Below are 20,498 nucleotides of genomic sequence, written 5' to 3'. Positions count from 1 at the left end.
CATTCCTGGCTACGTATAGCTGCTGTACAGTACAGATCTTTTTATTTTATGTCCTGTTCTGCTGGCTGGCTTCTCTCAGCTCAGAGGGTGATACGTTACATCAGTCATGCACACCTGCCACACATGGGAATGGACGTAAATGAAGTGTAATTGAAGAGTGTAAGATAATCTTCCACCTATTACAGCAATAGTGCAATGAATTATCAGGAGGTCTGCTATTAAATGTGGCTGCATGTCTCTGTTTTTATAATTTATCAATGTGTAAATAATATATGTGCATACGTGCCGTCCTGGAGATACTCCTCCACAAATATGCCATGTCTTTTTCATATATTGTGTTTTATTCACATACTGGAGGAATGGAAATATGAACGAATATGTAACTTTATTTCACCAAGAAATAGCCTCACTGACTTACAATAAATTAGAATACGAAGAGAATCATCAAAAATCACAAAGACATGATTTAGTAAGATTGCTTTGCTAACAGAAACAAATATACCATATAACTCGTAAAAACAATTACCTAAAATGGATGAATGCATCGTAAAACTGATGACACTGATCCTAAATTCCAATAAATGGAGTCTCTTCTTCACTAGTGTCTAAATTTAAACTGGGAATATTCAAAAAGAAAGGAAACGGTGACACTGTGTGGTTGTATTTTGTAAGTGAAGGTTGTAGACTTGTAGATGTGGAAGTATTCAAAGTAAATCATTCCAATAAAAGTCCTGCATTCAATAGTTTAATTAATAAATACAAAAGTAATAGCAGAAAAATAAGTATTAAAAAGTAGCTAATTACTCATATTAATAAATATACATATATTGGTGCTACTCCCGAGTCACGCACTCTTTATGAAGAGTTAAATGTAATTAATGACTTTATTAATGATGAATACATTATATAATACATGGCTTTCAATGTTGTGGAAAATGGTTTGGTCCAGATGTTGTGACGTAAAGCTGACTGTCTGCTGGAGTAAATAAGCAACTGAAAGGTGGTGGTATGTGAATGCCGTGTTCACACCTTTGCTGCCCCCAAGTGGCCAAATAATTCAGTGATTGCAGGTTCAAGAGGAAAAAAAACTAAAAAAGACAAAGCAAATGTCCTGCTGCTGGAGGATTTCCCACAACCTGACAATCCCAAAGTTGTTATAATGGCTCGTAACTGATCTATAAAGAATTAGCAAAGCATTTATATTCAAGTAGAGTGCACGTAGCTGAAGTTTTTACCTGGGGAAATGTACTTCATTATTTTAAATTATGTTTTAAAGTTAAATAATGTGTGCTTAAATGTCTAGTACTAGGTTTGCGCTGATAGGTGCTTCAGTCTCTGGTCATGAAGTAATTAAGATCCTTCTTGCCCCTTGCTGCCCAGGAGATGGCAGCATACGCGTAATTTCCCCCGGGCCCTTTAACAAGGACATGATCTGCCACTATTAAAATTACTAATGTCACATTTCACCAAATTAATGTTAAGAGGGATGCAAAATGTCCCGAAATGCATTCACGTTTGAAATGTTTTAACTCTATAATACACGAGCCACACACACACACACACAGATGTTTTATGTTTTAGTTTTTTTATTAAGTTACACTGAAAATGTTGTATGAATGGCAACAGACGTGAGCTGTGCCAGCCTGTGAGAGGTAGACGCAGCTGGGTATTGGATGGTTGCAATATGGCACAGTTCGAGACGTAAGACAGTACACCGATGCAGAAAATGATACTGTACGAACTGTCAAATATACAGCGTGAGCAGGTGTTTCAGCAAACACAATGACAGACAATTAGCACAGAGAGGTGCAGTCTTTTCACAGAGCTAGAAAGGAACATTGAATGTTTGAAAAATTGATAGGCTCAGTCACAGATTTGGCTTTTTGTTATGGCGTTCAAGTTCAAGTTCTTTAAAAAAAAAGATAACCCAGTTGAAGAAAATGGTGATGGGACATAACAAACAGGTGCGTCCTTTTCTCCTCAGTTTGTAGAACATGATATGGCATTAATGCAACAGTTACAATGATTCTGGGCAGTAAGATTCAGCTGTGAATCGTGACTGTAAAGATTCACCCAACATTATCACCAGCTGCAGTCAGTCTTGGCTTCTCTCATAGATGTGGGTTAAAATAAGTCGGCTGGACGAAACCACTGGACATGAAGGGATGCAAGAGCCCTCCATTTGAAAGAGGAACACCGCCGGCCGTGTGGAAGATCACATTCCCAGGAGGGAAGTTGGTGAAAGTTTGGTGGAAGCTGGCGGGGCTTGCCCCACAGGTGGACAGGTTTGGACTGGCGTTGACCAGGGAGTTGGAGCCGGGCTGCAGGGTGCTGCTGTCTGCCCCAGGGTTCTGCTTTTTCCATTTGGTCCTCCGGTTCTGAAACCAGATTTTCACCTGGGTTTCAGTCAGACTCAAGGACAGGGCCAAGTTTAGTCTCTCGCACACAGACAGGTACCGTGTCGTGCGGAACTTGTTTTCCAGAGCCACCAGTTGCTCGTACGTGAACGCTGTTCTGGCGCGCCGTGGTTTTGAGCAGGCCTGGTCCGTGCGCCGGCGCTTGTGGGGTGAGGGGTCCTGCTGGTTGGCCGCTGACTCCCCATCGTCCTCTTCTTCCCCAGGGAGACAAGGCTCTGTTTCAGCCAGTGGGGAGAGCAGAAGGGGGTCAGCAACAACCTCAAGATGCCTGGAGGATGCAGAGTGTTCATCTCCTGCCTCTTCCTCTGTAAAACAAAAACAAAAAAACAGTTAGCCCACATCCTGTAAACCTCTGGAGCAAATTTAGCTTGTGTAAGGAATAGCTAGATTTGATTCATATAATATTAATTTTTTTCCAGTCGTTAGGGCACTTCCTCTAATTATGGTTGAAATTGAAGGCCATCTTCACTTCGTGTTGAATGTGCAAAATCTTTTTCAGTGTGGAAACATATTCACCTGCAACAATATTGGACAAGTAGACCTGGCCTCCCTGGTGGTTCTTAAAAACGTAACCCATTACTTGATTGAATTATTAAGGTGATTTACCAGATTAAACTATATTTATCTAGAAAAATAAATTCAAGAATTCAAAATAAAGATAATTCACTTTTTTAACGAGTCTGCGTTTTTCAGTTATAAGACTAAAAGTATAAAATTATAAATCGGCCACAGTGCTGAAAGGACAGCTCCTGAAAACTGAGCCGATGCTTTCCACCTACTTAAAAAAAGGTATCTTCATTGTGCAAAGATGTTTCTCTTTGTCCCGTTTGAACCGCAGTTTAAATACCAAACACAGAAGACCTGAAGTTTACATCTGTAAAGCGTTTGATTTGGATCCTGAGGTCGCTGTTGCAGAACGGAGCATAGAATCAGAGGAGACTTGGTCTCTAATCCTTAAATAATTTATAAACCACACAGTGCCTCAAATGTCATGTTGCGGAAAGAAATCCCGTCTAAATCCAGCTCCGCCACCTCAGCCGTGACGTGCTAATGGAGTTTCATATTTGCGGGTGGATCGATAAATGTCATCTATTTAAAGGGAAGTTTTAATCGAACGATATTTAGGATCAGACATGGATGGGGTGTGAAGTTTGTACCTGCAAGGTGCTGGAGAGAGATATGCAGGATGCAGTAATGGGATATCGATCAAAGCGCGCAGAGGCATCCTCAATGGGACGATTTAAACAATTATCTAGCCTGCCTGTCCCAGTGCCAATCACACGCTGGGGCTCTGGGAGCAAGCCTTTGTGGCTTCTTTCAAAGGAAACGCAGCCTTGGAAATTAAGGGAAGGTCATACAGAGATGGCAATAAATCGGATAGAAAATAGCGTCTCACTTGCTGGTGTTCAGTCTAGACCGAGAGCAAAAAAAAAAAGTTTTATTGTAGGATTTCATAAGAACGATTCGTTTTATTCGTGCACTCTCATTTTTACAGTGTTTAGATATGATAGTGTGTGGATGCGATTCGTTGATAAGTCTGGATGTTTTTGAAATAGTTGGCATATGCAATTCATTTAAATATATATAAATACTACACGTAAACGTTTGGTATATAGGAATCATTTTCTAAAACTGGCTGTTTTATCTACCTGCTTTCGTCTGCTCAACTCTGAAGTCTTCGCATGCAGTGCTGTCCGACTCCAAACTTGTTCCCTCTTCATGTGACACAGGGAACTTCTCCTTGCCGATAGAAAGTTCGTTTCCCCTTTTGCTGTTGAATTTGTTCGGATCCAATATATCAATTATAGAAAAAGAAATCTTATGACTGGACGTCATTGTCACTCCACAGTCCTTGGGGTCCAGCATCCTTTATAGAAAGAAAAAAACACCTTCAAAAGATGGAAAAGGACCGAGGTGCGTAATTACGCGTGTGGCGAGGAACTTCTCATAGTTTACTGTACTTCTCGTCTTCAAGCTTCATCAAACCGGATTATTGGTGATGATCCCTCGGTGTGCGGATTTCGCTCCTCTGGTTCAGTCTGTCAGTTTTGCAGGGTGAATGAGATGACCGGAGCGCGGTCTTTAAAGCGTCTGTGTCCCCCCCCCCCCCCCAGTCTCTCAAGCAGACACGTGACACAAACACTATTAGTGTTTCACACGACCACCTAATGGGCTCAAAGCATTCGTCGATAATCACCCATATCATTAAATTCAATAATCCACGACCTGAAAGTAAATTGAGAACAGATGGCACTTGATCTATATCAGATATCGCCCCGTCTCCCCAAACTCTTTTAGAGGCGTTACTGTCAGGAAGGAGATTTTCGTGTCCCTTGAGCTACAGAAACACATTCTCTTAATCGAAACCAAACAGTTTCAGCTAATAAACTCAGAGAGCCACGACTCCTATCAGTACAAATAATAACGTTAAATATCAAAATGTAAAACATTGAAATGTCGCTCTCTCCAATTTGTCAATATTGGAGGCATCTGTATCATTAAGCACAGATTAGTGGATGTGCAATGACTGAAAAGAAAGTCATCTTGATATTTACTTATAATGTATTCAGCTGATAATTAGGTTTAATATTCAGGAGGACTCATACAGATGATTATTTCCTGGCATTATGAAGACATTGTGTTTCGTAGACACTTAAAAGGCTGTAACAGCTTAAATTGCCTCAAATTAAATATGAATGTGATTATAACCTCCTATATTATTTATAATGGTTGCTTAATTATAATTATTCTATATCTTTTCTTTTGTTGTTTTTTCAGGAAACAGTGATGACAATATTCCCAGTATATATCTCTATTTTCAGCATCGATTTCACTCCATTACAACTTTCATACATTTTAATTACAGAAAACAGAAAATGGTTTACGCCTCATTTAATAGCATTAATGGCAATCTATGCCAAAGTAACTTGTTATAATTAAATAAAACTAAATAAGGATGTGTGTTTTGGACAGACTAAAAAGATCCATGATGAGTCAGATGCTTTAAAGCTTCTAAGCATTCAAAGCTAAAGTGTAGGTATACAATGAATACGGTTAATTGTTTTTTCACCTAAGGTGATAGATTTATATTCACAATCAGTCGGCTCCATAGTCTTAGTATTAGTAGTCAATATAAAGTGGCATAAGGTTGTTTAAAGCGTGATGCCTGGTGATGGCTAAAATAGTGAAACCAGCCCAAGATCAATATTCTCAGCAGGTGTCCAATACAGATAAAACCTGATGGCTACAGACAGGCATTTAGGAAACTGGAAGGCCAAACCAGTAACTGCAAGAGCACAGGAGCTTCCTTTAACTACTCAGTGCTTTAACAACCTACTTGCGTTTCCAGTGAATGCTTTTCTCATAATTTCATAATAGTAATGTGTGTTTATGTAGGATTTGAATTTTGAAAATTGGTAGTAAAAATACTTTTGTAGGCCGCTTAGTGTAACTCTTTCGACATTTTAACATATTTTACTGTCGAAGCCTGTGAGGTCTTACATTGTGTGTGGATGAGACAGATGCCATTTCTCTGTCTGTAGTTGTGTCTGGTGTTAGTGACATGGGGTATCCGAACATGTTTACACACTCTCTCAAATTCCTCCCTACACAATTTCCTGTGTTACTTATACAGTTCAGGGTGATTACTCTGCTGCATGGAGGTTTCATTGCTAGCCAGTCATAGTCTGGTGCACCGGCACGGTCTGCAGTAGTTACATAGTCAAACATTTGTTAAAGCCGCCCCTACAGGGTGTCTGCATGTCAGCATTTGCATGTGTATGGCACTTGCACGGCCATTACTGTAGTCCCTCCATATGAATGGAGCCCAGTGCACACTGGAGGTTTACAACTTCCTACGAGAAAGCCCAGTGGCTGGACATCTGTTTGTGTGAATCAGCGGGACAAAGGGAAGAGCCCCGGGGACAAAGAGGCCCTCAGGTCGACTTCAGAGAGCGGGAACAGCAGCTGGCTCAGCTCCGAGTCTGTACAGGGCAGAGCGAGACTTCAGAGGAGGAGGAGAGTTCCACCGCGGGGAGCCAAAGAGACACACTTCCATCCAAGACCCCCCTCAAGGGTCAATAAAGTCATCACTTCACAGGGAGGTTGCCCCCAGTCTGCTAAACGTCAGATAATTTGTCTAGGATGAGGTTCTACTCACAGACTGTAGTGGCTATTGTTTTCTCTAAAGTTCTCCATTTCCCCCCCGACACACCTGTAAAGTGGGACTCAAACAAAGGGTCAGTGTCCGGTGAATCATTAGGATGAGGCTGTTAGATCCTACGTGCAAGATTCCTAAACATTGTAGTTGTTGCGGTTTCTAAGATACAGTAGCATCACTGAAGAGAATGCTATTGGTTTTGAATGTTTTGGCACATAATTGTTCACTCAGTCAATTTCAAAGCGTACCAACTTAGATGGATGTTCTGCCTTCCTGTCCGTCTCCATTCATTCGAGAATCTGCAGAGACCTTCTTGTTATTTATTTTTGAATTATTATCTACCAACTCCACATCATCCTTTTTACAGCATCTGCGTTGGCTTACTATTTATAATCTGGTAAGAAAAACCACGAAATGACAAAACCATGCATTACAAACCATGCACAGCTTTAGACTTTGCATGTTTATTTTCATGCTGTGCTGCATGAAACCAAGCTCATGACCCCATGGCCTTATTTGGAATGTTTCTTTGTCTAACATGCAACACTACCTTTGAGCTACTCCTTATGTTCTCTACTTTATCTGCACTCAGAGGTAGTTGGCTTTGACGTGTGCCACTGTAGATCAGTACTGCACAATCTTCCTTAACGGGCATGAAGCTTCCCTAATTTAGCCAAGTCTTCTGTCTGCACTGCATGCCTACGGCTTCCATTCAGTGAGACCTCTGTGTTTGTTTGACTCTCTCCAACAACAAGGTCAGTGGCATTGCCCAGTAATTGTCCTAACGGCCTGTATACCTGTTTGGTGGAGGCGAGTAATGAGAGTTTTTCATTATGGGCGGGATGGGTGAGTGCGCCTGGCAGATGCTGACAGGCAGCAGATGTGTAAAGTTGGGGGTGATTTGTAAAGGGGTCAACTGCATCACAGAGGAGATGGAGGGCGATGTGGGGTGGGGGTAAATTATGCTGAGGGACACTGTCAGTCATACTGCGCCCCTGTCACAACAAGGTAAAGGTCAGTTCAAACGCTTGACGTTGTCAACTAACAAAGTGTGGTCATGTCGGCAAAGTGTGCAAACTTTCAAACGCATACTGACCAGACAACTTTTTTTTTCTGCTAAGAAAACCACAATTGTGCCCCTTAAAAACCTAAAAATAGTTTCCCCATCTTTTTCTCTCTCTTAAACAACTCAACTGTTAATAATAATAATTAACAATCATTTGTATGGATGCACTTTGATTACCTTGGCATCTAAAAAACATCATCCTCAAACTGTAAAACAAATACTCCCCTGAAACAGGTAGAAGTACAACACGACTCTGTTATGTAATACTGCTGATTCTTTTCCACACAGAACTTTAAGCAACATTTGTGATGAGTCAGCACCATTCAAAACATTCAAAATAAAATTTAAAGTGAAACTTTGTGCAAAAGTTTAAATCTGATTATAATTCCAGTGTAAAATGCTGGATATAACTCAACACTCAATATACCGCAATGACTGCTGTCAGTTTAGGTTATTGGATCGCATTAAATAAAATAAAATATATATATCTGCGATATCCCAACCAGTGGTTCTGGCCAGTATGGGACCGACACCAATATTGGATCGGCACATCACTACTTAAAATAGTCTTGTGTTAATGCAACTGAAATCATAAAAAGGAGAATCAGAGGACAAATGTGTAGTCATTTTCTGTTTCCCTGTCATTGTTGTGCAGGAAAACAGTGATTTGGACTGAATCATACCTCATTAATGATACAAACAATGCATATTTAGTTACCTCAGGCATTCACATGGCTTTTGCAGATATACATGGACTCAGGAAATCAATGAAAATCATGCAGTTGTGAGATAGCTGTGGGTGATGGACCAAAGGATCAGAGCATTTGATCTCATCTCCATTCCTTAAGCTCGGGCTCACTTTTAATTGTACAACAGCAGATAAGCACTGACGTGATGTGTAAATACTAATAGTAAGCATTACTCTTCATGAAAACCAGGTGACACAGCAACATTTTTGAATTCCCAAGGAAGGACTGTGCACAAAGCTAAGCTATCTTTGTCTGATGCCCTGGCTAGACCTTCAAATTGTTCCGTCTGTGAATTGACACAGATATTTTGGCCGGCCTGTCCTCCACACACACACAAAAAATGCAACGGCAGCCACAGGGAGGCGACTGTAAAGAAGAGTGTAGGTATTGTGAGGGACCAAGAGAAAACAGAAAGAGCTGCAGCTGCCTGTTTTCCACAGGGCTGAGGCCTGCTAGTAATGGCTCTGTGGTCCCTGGCATCTGCACGGAGCACACTGTCACTCAACGTGAGCATTGATTAGCCATTGTTCTGAGAAGGTCACATCATAATTCATTAACAATAATTAGTCCCATAGTGCCACCTGCACTCCTTCTCTCGATTGCCCTGTTAAATTACGAGCAACCATCACGGTTCACGCGTGGAACAATGAAGATATATCTGCAATGCAAAGGCAAGAGCTATTAGTTACATTATTTAAATGGACCCGTTTAAACCTGGGGAGCTGTCTTTATGAAGGGCAATTAGGCACTAACCGTAATTGATAATTCGTGCTAATTACAATTACGAAATATAAATAGTGGGTGTAGGATTAATCATCATTGCGGTTAAGCGGGGAGCAGCCACGGTGCAGGCTGGGTAGGTGTGATGGAAGGCAATGGATTATGCCCCATTCATCTCCATCTAGTGCAGAAACAGATTGTGTTTGTCCCTTTATATTTCTCCATTGACCATTATCTCTTTTTTGTTTCTGTGCCCTTGCCAAACGCTCCACTAGGTTGGGAAACTGTGAGGCTGTAGTTAGTGAGCTGCAGAATGAGAGCACGGTGGCTGTGTAATGGTGGATGTTACTGGGAGGACTGGTTTCTTTTTATCCATCCCCAGTATGAAATGACGGCATTAAAGCCCGACGCAGGTGCTCCTTTTACTACTGAGCAACATTTTTCTTTTCTTTTTTTTTTTCATGTTTGGTCAATTATCAGCATGAGTTTGGTATTTTTATTTTTTATTTTTAACAGACATTAGGTTATGTGTTTATAATTCAGCAAAGAAGGCATTTTTCTGATGATAACTATTTAAAAGTAGGTGTTTTTACATAGTCGCAATATATATATATATATATATATATATATATATATATATATATATAAAATATAACAAAATGCCACATGTATGGTTTTCCCTTTTGATGAAAATAAGTAAAGCTCATATAGAGGCCAAACAACCCATTCTTCATTATATTGGAGAGCAAAGAGAGTCATAGATCTTCAGAAATATAGAGAAATCCAAACTACTGGACATATTCTTTCTTTAAATCTGATTATTTTTAAGTTCACCGTTTTAGTTCACTTCTATTGTATTTCCATTTAACAATAAAATCATCATCATCTTATCTTCACGTGCGTTTGGGTCAGTTTAATGTTTTTCTGTTCGCAGAGCACCAGGTCACATTTCTGATTAAATCTTGGCCCTTCACCTTTAATTAGACGACTGTTCTCCCAAGGTCACCTCATCTGACCTTTGAACTTGGTATCTCGGCGACAGGGATGAAGATCTATATTCTAATCCAGCACATTCACTTGCTCTTCGGCGCAGGATGACAATATAATACAACGACGCAATAAGATGCAACCTATTCCCTCTCATAAAGAGATTCAGAATATGTCTCGTCTTGTTGGTCGTGCAACCTTATACATACCGTGCTCAGAGAGGACGCCGTTTCAAGCCACCCATGCATTCGAGTGTCTGCAATCTAAACAACTTCATTGATAAGTCAACATACTGCCTCAGAGCGTCTTTGCTCTAGGAAGAGACAACAAGTCTGATTTAAATACAAATACAAAGCTGTCTTAGCTGAGCAAACACATGAATGGAAATGATCAGACGCTGAAGGTAGGCATGTAGACTCAGATGTGCCCCCATAAGACTTTATTGCTTTATTCACGAGAGATTTGAATTAATCATTGGTGTTAGTTTGCATGTTTGTAAGAGAGAGACACAAATAGGAAGACGGTGCATCACTCGGCAGATCCCAATCTGCTCTGATGCATGTATAAATGATATGCAAGTCAAGGGTTTTGGTAAATGTGATGAAACAAAAGGAGACAGGGAATCATTTATGATAATGAGGAGCAGGTCCTACAAAGTAAACTGTTCTGAGGATAGTATCCTCCATCACCCAGGAATCAACCAGAAACTTATTTCCCGTGAGGCCAAGGGTGCATTCATCACCATTTAGTCTCTATTATGTATCTTGCCCTACGTTTTGATTAGAAAGAAAAGGATTTAAATAGCAGAATATTCCATCTACAAATCCTTTAATCATGCTTTGTTTTCAAATTAATTTTATAGAAAAACGAGTGACATTCTTCAGTTTCAGTTCAACCTAAAATGAAAGGCTTTGTTGTTGCTTTCGGTCAATCGGTCAGTCCCAAAATGCTTCCTCTCTTCCCGTCTTTCACGCCCTGGTCTTCAAATGGGGCCCTGCACCATGAGGGCCCCACTAGCGGCAGGCAGTAATTGCTACAGTGAGAGCTGGATCAGTGGAGCTGCTCTAATCAATAAAGTCTTCATCAGCCATTTCCCCTGATGATTCTCCCTCATTTCTCCCTTAATTGTTCTTTTTCATCAAACAAGGTCTATGCCGTGAGCATGTGTGTGTGTCTTTGTATGTTTGTGTGCTCCCAGGAGCTTGTGCTCCAGTCCTCCCTCTCAATGGACTGCGGCTAACAGATTGCTAATGGAAGTTGGGCTGAAAACAGCGGAGGGAACCTTTGCCTCCTATAACTAAACGGTGACCTCCATGGGAGGAGGATTACTGTCAATCCAATCAAGCTTCCCTAGAGCAGCTCCACTTCTGACACCGAGCACGACCAATGACTCAAATAAAGACCTAAATATGTTAAGGTGACAGCTCAACGCAATAAATAGGAATATAGTTTCTGCTTTGAACAGAGGACGCAGAGACTGAGGTCCAACATCCTCTTCATAAACCTTATGTACCTTAAAAAGATTATCTACATCTATATATTATTATAAATACACTGGCACATGTTGATAACAGTGAAGCGGATTCCAATTAACCTCCTAAAACTCTCCTAAAAATGTTTAAAGGGTCAGTTCAAAACACAATATTTGAATCTGTATTTGTAGATATTGTTATTTGGGTGGTAATTTAGGAGAACTAACTTACACTTTAAGCAGGCAAGTTTAACAATGATACCCCAAACCTGCCAACAACAACTTAAAGCAACATTATGTAACAACCTTAAAATAACAGCTTGACATGTGATGCTACACTGACTTGTAATAGGGAGACGGGTGTCTCTGTCAGCCTCACTCTGCGCCCCGAATGGCTGTTCTTGCTCTGTGTAACTTTGGGGAGCGTGTTGTACGATCTCTTGGGACTAGTGTGTAAGGCTTTACGGCACTAAGTTGACTTTGGTGAAACTGGATCATATTTAGTGGAGAAAATGTTTTCTGGTTTTCCCTGTGATGTCCTCCTCTGCCTCGACTCTCAGTGACTTCCAGAGTTTACTGATGGACAGAGAGCTTCACGTGTAGCTAAAGTAACCCTAACTGCTGATAACAGCAGATGGTGTCAGCTCAGTTAGCCGTGATGCCAGCACTGGAAGCTAGGAGCACCGGGGGAGTTTTGGTGTTTATTTACACCTCTAGCACAGGAGCTCTGAACCGCCGGGAGGAGGAGGTTTTCAGGCCTGGCGTGGGGCTGGGTATTTTAATAATGAACTGGGTTAGTAATATTAGATGGCTTCCAATTTCTTCTGTTAATGTTTGGCTGCGTTAGCAAAGCTGTTGACTTGCTATTTTGAATCATTCATAAAGTCACAAATGCAGCTCTCTATATTTACAGCAGCGGGGAGTAAGTAAATAGCTCTCTGAAACTGTATTGGGCATTAAATCTCAAAAATACTGATTACATTATGTTACGTTAAGAAGGGAATAGTCTCCCAAACATAATAAATCATAGATATATCTAAAAGCAACCATTTTTCATCATTTTCAGCCATTTTTGTTCCCCATCTAAGTGACTATATTACAGCATCCCTTTCTTCATAAGTGCTTGATATTTCTGTTTTTAAAGTTGAGTTATTAAGCATAAAGCCTCTTGAGCGGATTGGTCAGTGTTCAAAGTTGCCCTCTACTGCTCTGTAACCTTCATTCTCAAGACTGTTTTGGTCCAAGACTGCCAAAGAATCGGAAATGATTGGGGTATAATTGTTTTCCTTTAGCACTTATTGCCCTTCTGTGCTAGTAAAACGGTGTGGGTCCTCTCCTTCCCTCGGGGGGAGGAGTCGCTGGCGTTCATAAGGGCGTCCGTCCTGGCTGTCTGGCTCTGCAGGCATCACTGCCCATGTGGAGCATCCAGCAGTGAAAGGACCAACTCTGGTGCAGAGAAAGAAAAAGTGGCTTTTTTTTTTTTTTTGGTGTCTTTCAGGTAAATAAAAAAAGTGACACCAAATTCTGTGGGACCCATTTTTTGTTTTTCTGGCAGTAGTGACGATTCACATCTGCAACTTTATATATGTAGGCTAACATAACATTACATCCAGAAATGCTGAGGTAATACATTTTTGTCTAGCTAGCAAAAAAGGTTGAAGAGTTTGCAGATTTTCAGAAGTCAATACACATTAAGAATTCTTCATTAAATACTCAAAATGACCTCTCGTAAAATCACCAATAATTCTGGCAAGTTGAATGGGGATCATCTGCAGGGGACACTATGGGTCATTAACTGCTCTTAATAACATATGACTAGACATCCCTGAAATTAAAACGAACTGCCATCACTTAACCGTATTGATTTCACACTTGCAGTACAGAATAGGGGGAAAAAACACCAAGAAAAAGTAACTGCCAAAATGCTTCTGATTTCACTGTGTATAACTCATATATCACATTTTGCGTAATTTTTCCCACATTAAACTCACTAAATGCACAACCTCTGAGGAAGGAGGAAAGTTGATATTATAATAGTATTATATAATTATGATTCTTAATTGTCTGAAAATGTATCCCTAAAAATTGAAATCCACCCACACCAGTGCCCATCTCTATTTTCCTGTAAAAAAAATAACAATGAAAAACTACACATGCCTTCATTGAGACTTAATATTTTCAATTTTTCATAATTCAATTGAGTTAGACTCAACTGTGATCAAATTGTATGAAACCTGTCTTCGATATTTGCAGAGCTCTGTATGAGATGGTACACATTACACAAGGGAAACGGTTAATTTTGCCATTAGAGCACACAGTGATATGCTGCAGTGGCCCTCTGCTATAACAATAAATATGGTCTTGATGAATCTGTCCTGTATTATGATTTATGGAAGCTTTAGGGTTGTTGACTTACAGGGCTTTATTGAGAAAATTAGATTTGAGTTGTCTAACAGCCGGGCCACTCATCTCCTCAGTAAACTGCCGTAGATTGTGCCGCTGTGGGTTTTATCGACATATCCCATTACTGAAGTCTTCACGTTTTATGTCTATTTCCATAAATTCTCTCTGGGACAATCTACGCTCTCTGTGGGGCTGAAGGAAAGATCATCTCGGGGCTGTAGTTTGACGCTCCAGCACCCTCACTCACACACTCACACACACACACACACATACACACACACACACACACACATCTATATACACTATGAGCTGTGGGGCTCACTCTCTGTCTCATGATCAGAGATCCCCCCTCCCCCCCCCCCCCCCCCCCCGCGCGCTCAGTGATGGAAATGATTCAGACACTCCCAGACATCAAGGGAGAGAGAGGACGCTGAGTGTTGAATGAGTTTACAGATGATGAGAGTCTTAGTTCAGGTCAATCTGTATTTACAGCTCAATCACTTAACAGAGCACAGGCCTCTCTATTAGACCTCTATCTATCTGGCAGGATGACAGTCAGCAGCAAATAGGGCCGTATAAGGGACAAGGAGAGCAACTGATAAGACCTCCGGGACACAGAGCACTCTCTGGGGGGTTCGCTCCATTTTCCTCAAATCCCCACTCCATTATTAAGACTATTAAGTTATTCATCAATTATAGGCCATGCCCTTTATTAAAAAGGCCGGGTTGGTGCGGCTAAATTGGCTGTAAACTGTTTCCACTAGTAGTTTCCTGCATGTCAAGGGGGAATTATTTAAATTTTGGTTTGTATAGAAAAAACAGCCCAAAGTGAATCGCTGCTTGGTCCAGTTTGTCTCCGTTAACGCAACATTACAGAATGCTGAATCATACTTTTCAGCACATATGGTGTGGTGTAATGTTGATTTTTATTCTAACCCCATTAAAACCAACGCAGCATAGATTTAAAACATTTAGGTTATATATATGCATGAGGACTACAAAGGACAATTCACTCTAGATACTTTACTCATCCACATTACACAAAAAAATAAAAAGTCTCCTTTGACTCTAATGGTATATATATAGATGTCTATCTATCTATCTATCTATCTATATCTATATATATATATATATATATATATATATATATATATATATATATATATAGATATATAGATATAGATATAGATATAGATATAGATAGATAGATAGATAGATAGATAGATAGATAGATAGATAGATAGATAGATAGATAGACATACACATGCAGATAGTTTTGGTCTATCACTGAGATTTCTGCATCCACCTCAGTACAATGGAGGTGGCTGTTTGTGCTGCTACGCGTTGGTTGTTAATTCAGCTCCATTTTAAACATATAGAAACGGTGTCTATGTTTTTTTTTATTAGCATTATTTGCCTTGGACCTTCGTTACACTCGTCTTAACTTCGGAGCACTGGTGATGAGGTGATGAACTTTGAATTCAGTCAGTTATTCTCACAGCATTGACATTTATTGTATTCAACAAATTGGGCAGGAAGTCATCTTCCAGATATTTATTTAAAAACCAGAAAACAAAACCGTCTTTGTGGCAGTATTGTTGAGCGTCATATTACGTAAAAAGATTTTACTGTAAAAGATGTTTTACTCAAATAAAAGAGAAACTACTTCATCAGATAAAAGAAAAAGAGTCGGTCAGTTGAAATGTACTCTGAGTAAACATTAGTGTTATATATGTATTTATTTTAAAGGGAAAGGGAGGGTTGTTGCAGCCTATATGATGATGATATATGATAGTTATTAAAGTAAAGAAACAATCATTTCTGTAGATGCACTTTACAGCCTGTGCACACGAGTGATTATCAATAATACAACTGCTTTAATAAGTGTAACCTCAGAATTAACCAGAAAAGAGAAACAATTCCGACAATTAAATAAAAATGGCTGACAATAAATTACAACCGTCGTGGGTGCAAAAAAACATTTAACTAAAATGTAATAAGTAACACTTCTTATAGAATCAACAGTATAATAAACTCCAACAAAGCAGACAGATATATAAACAATGTACACTTCACTCCTGCTGCAGCCACAAACACACATTAGTTGTGTGCTGCATTGTACAGCTTGTAGGACACACACATGCACACACACAGTGTTTCTCCTCTGGAGTTACAACCCTCACAGGGAGGATGTTACTGCAGGCCTCCTCACCTGTCCGGACGGCCTTCTGCGAGTCTTGAACACCGCAGAGTCCTGCTCAATGTGATGCAGGTTCTTCTCAGTGCAAACTATAACCAGTGCACTGAGCCTGTCTGTCTCCTCTCTGAGGTTATTGTCAGTTACCTGAAGGATCCACCGATAGCATAGTAGCATTTAGAAAGTTTAGCCAGATCCAGCATGCACATCGTACCTGTCACTCAACGTCGTGGGTGCGTTTGATTTAGGTCACTTTACATGCTCGCTGGGTGGTGCATCAGTGATTAATTAAGGTAGATGTAACCTTTTATTTTATTTTTTATCTATGCCAAAGTACAATAATGCTATAATAATGTAGCCAAATGCAGATTAGCAGGACTTTGAGATAAAAACAATAATAGGATGTAATTTGTTACTTCTACAGAAATTTCAGACCCAAACCACACTTACAATTCCTATTTCTTTATCCCATTATTTTTTATTGTATTTCTTTTACATCATCTTTGTCACATTATAACACAGTGGAGTGATCTACTATCTGTGATATTTTCTTTGTCACAAGAGGGAGCAGTGCCCTCAGATATCTCACCATGAACATTCATGAGAGGAGTTTATCTGGAGGTCTGCACATAGTTTGTGATGAATAAATAACAGAATGAATTAACTGCAAACATGTATAATGTTAATTATATTTTATGTTCATGCTTGTGACATCCAGTGCAGTAAATGGACACACAAAAAAATGCCACATAATAAGCTTTTATTTTAAGAAGACTCTCACTCACACAGAAACTACTGAGTCACTGTGTAACATAGGCTAAATCAAATCTGCACGTGCAGTTTGTGGGGTAAGGGAGTATTCAAATGAGACTTCTGGACTGAACATTGAACTCATCACCTCTGCACCTATAATAGAAAAATGCTGCCATCTGCTGGCACTCCACTGTAATGAGATGCTCCTGAGTTTTGCCCGCTGGAGTGTTTTCCCACAAATTACATGACTTCTATGATGGGTTTTAATATGTTGGTCACTGGATTTAGCCTTTACATGCTCAGTGTCATAATCTCTCCAAGCTCAAATGTTGCTAAAAACATGTTGTGACTTGTATACTGGTGAGTGTGAGTGGCAAAGGGATGCTGTTGGATGCCTTTATTAAATATGATTGTTATTGGCAGCACAGTTTGTTCCTTGGAGCCGGTGAAAGGTGTTGTGCAACGGACTGTGAAATGATTAGTGACCCTGACACAGACTATTAGAAGATGAGCCCCCGATAGAAAAGGTCAGGAAGGGGTTATCAAGAGATATAAACATTCGCACACATACTGTATACTCTCCGTCACCTGTTTTTGTTAAACATCATCTGGGTCATTTCAGCTGGTGGATGGAGGAAGGTCAGTCGTATATTGCCGTCTAAGATCTGTTCACACACACACACACACACACACACACACACACACACACACACACACACACACACACACACACACACACACACACACACACACACACACACACACACACACACACACACACACACAGAGTGTAGCTCTCCACCGAGCTTCATCTGTCTACTCCCCTGAAGGCTCTGTTCAGGTTCAAAGCTGTGGGGAGTGTTTGACTTCCCTGACAGCTGCCTCTCTGCCAGGGTTTTGAATAATCATTGCTGGGCTTATTGGTTTGGTTATGGCTTCTCACATTTCCTGTCCTTCTGCCAGATAGGCATGTAGATTGTTTTTTACTGGAGCACAGTGCAACAGAATGGCATTTCAGGACAGGGATGTAATACCCTCAGCTGTAAATATATCGCGTTTCTATGTTCATTAACATTGCACTTTAACGCAATTTGTAATGTGTTGTTTATTTGTTCAAAGCCAGATGCAAAAGCTCTGCTTCACTGCATAAATAGTTATGTGCTGCCTTACCCAAACCTGTTTATGCCCTGCTGTGTTTTCCAACACGGCTCTGCTCTCTCATTTACCTCCAGTGTGTATACAACCCCTGCAGGAACAGACCGGCTGATTAGCTGAGATTATTTTACTAAAATCAGGAATTTAAAAGCGAACTGCTCGTTCAGTTTTATTCTCTCTCTATTAGCTCGCATAAGTACAATTACACACTCAAGTTAATGGTGTAACCACTTTACTCAGTGAAAGCAAATCTTGGGGGATTAAAAGGGAGTTTAAAGTAGAGAAATCTGTCGTTCCATCTCCGTATTAGGTCACATGATGCTCAGGGGGGATTTGGATGGACTGACATCAATCTGTGACATTCTGAATTAAAGCCGTTGTCCAAATGGGAATTTTGAGGGGAAACAGTTCAGTTTGGGGTCTTTTTGTTGCAGTAGGCCTCATTTGTGTATATGATGTAAACAGACAGAGAGGCACTGAAGGAGCATGTGGGCCCTGCTGACAGTCCTTTTCTCTTTCTCCCTAGTTTCTCCTCCTTCTCCTCTCTTTTCACTCAGGCTCCTCTGTGGTGGACCATCAGCCGTCCTGGGACCTCTCTCTTTTTTCGATTCCCCCATTAAATTGTTCTTTGGGGGAGAGGAAGGCCCCTTAAAAGGTGCAGTCAGCGATTCTAATCCAATACACTCTTTGTCAAAGTCAACAAATATCTCAAATAGTTAGCTGTCCATTGTGTGTGCTCGCTGGTGTTCATACACAGCCCTGGCTCTCTACATTAGAAACAAACAAACACAACACTATTCCAGTCAATCAGCAACAAGGAGCGTTGGTGCTCGTGCAGAGGAAAGGCGTAAAGCCTTGGATGTACAAAGAGAAAGGAACAGTTAATCTGGAAGAGGGTATTTGTTTGGGTGTTCAAATATCAACAAACTTTCTGCAGAATTGCTGAAAGGCCAATCTGTTGAGTGGAGAATGTTACACAATATTTCATGTGGATCTTCCTCATGGCTTTATGGGAAAACTGTTTTTCCCATTAACATCTCTACATTTCATTATTCATTCTGACATCATCAGAATCTGTCTGTCGGCTGATTCATCTGCAGAAAGTTGCAATATAAAAAGCCATTTAACAGGTTTCTTTATCTCAGAGGAGCTCGCACGGAGTTCTGGTTTATCAAGCTTTTCCGACGAGGGAGAGTTAAATAAGTTGGCCAGCGTGAGACAGTGTCGTTCACTTCATTGCAAAATGTAAAAACCACGGGTCAGCATTCATCTCACGCACATAAACAGCAGGCCTGGTTGTGAACAATCTTATAAAACCATGTCTCTAACATGTAAAGTGGATTAACATGCTGCCCGAGTTACATGCCAGCATTCAGTCCATTTCATCCTTTTATAGATTCTTTCCCCAGAGCGTGTCTAAGCAAATGCTCACGACACTATGCTGATGCACAAAGTGTAAATTCACACTTTTCTTTGCGGGACAAAAGGGTAATTGTACGTGAATACAGTCAACTTCTATTTTTAGGTATTTCAACTTCACATTGTCCCATCAGATCAGCTGTTTTCTCTCTGCATGTCATCACCAGGAAAAGAAACAAATCAGTAATTGGCAGTTTAAACATCAAACATCCTCGGGACCTTACGCACCGCTGCTTCGCTCTCAGTTTCCCACAAGCTGTCCTCTCCTGCACAAAGACAGTTTTAATTCTTTTAGATTTATAATTGAACAAAGATTACCTTCATTTGAGTACATTTTTATTAGAAATCTTGCACAGTTCTTGATCCGTCTGCTGTGTCCTCCTCCCCATGCCTTGCAGATAAGTGCTGGCTTCCTGTATTGTTGTGCCGGTCTTCCAGGCAAGCAGCCACAGGGTCCCAGACCACTCTGCCAATTAGACTGCACACGCAACCACATGAAGTAGAGAAAAAAGAAGTGAAAACATGACTGTTTTTGTTTTTCCTCTCGGGCCACCATCATCCTCACAGAAGATGTTTCTACATTTGCATGCCATAATATATTTGAATGCATGTCATCACTCAACAATATGCACACAAACTAAGAAGATTCAAAAGTCTCTCTTCAGAGGGATGTTTTAAAATCTGTATTCTATCGGAGTTGTTTTGTGTTTTGGTTGGCGTCAATCCAACTCTTTATGCAGATAGAAGATCATTGTCAATAAGTAAATTGTGATAATGACAGCCTTTGTGGTGGAGAACACTGACAGCCAGACAGTCAGACAGCCAGACAGTGGTAGAACTAGATTCTGTAGCAGTGTTTCTCGACGACAGTTATGGAAGCATGCCAAAAATGGAGCATGTACACACATACCGCTGGAAAGATACTCACTAAGTGACAGGTTATCACACATATACAATGTAGTAACAGGATCTTAGATGTGTGTAGTGTCACAGCACATGATA

The 20,498-nt window shown here is 40.4% G+C and overlaps 1 protein-coding gene across 1 annotated transcript; it reads right to left on the bottom strand.

The window, feature by feature from the left end:
- Positions 1 to 1,704: 1,704 nt before the first annotated feature.
- On the bottom strand, positions 1,705 to 19,940 carry nkx1.2la (NK1 transcription factor related 2-like,a). The gene is made up of 3 exons (XM_029450232.1): positions 19,815 to 19,940; positions 4,067 to 4,284; positions 1,705 to 2,722 (listed from the first exon to the last, which is right to left on the bottom strand). Exons 2-3 carry the CDS (start codon positions 4,281 to 4,283, stop codon positions 2,112 to 2,114), a joined length of 828 nt encoding a protein of 275 aa, XP_029306092.1. The 5' UTR covers position 4,284; positions 19,815 to 19,940; the 3' UTR covers positions 1,705 to 2,111.
- Positions 19,941 to 20,498: the final 558 nt, after the last annotated feature.

This window comes from Cottoperca gobio, chromosome 15, assembly GCF_900634415.1.
Source record: "Cottoperca gobio chromosome 15, fCotGob3.1, whole genome shotgun sequence".
NCBI classification, from domain to species: Eukaryota; Metazoa; Chordata; class Actinopteri; order Perciformes; family Bovichtidae; genus Cottoperca; species Cottoperca gobio.
This window is presented reverse-complemented; position numbering and strand designations above follow the sequence as displayed.

Bases quoted from the DNA above. Each gene is read 5' to 3' on its own strand.
- nkx1.2la (XM_029450232.1), bottom strand. From the start codon at position 4,283: ATGCTGGACCCCAAGGACTGTGGAGTGACAATGACGTCCAGTCATAAG. The intron at 2,723-4,066 runs GTAGATAAAACA...TTTGTTTTACAG, and splicing joins AGTTGAGCAGACGAAAGCAG to AGGAAGAGGCAGGAGATGAA.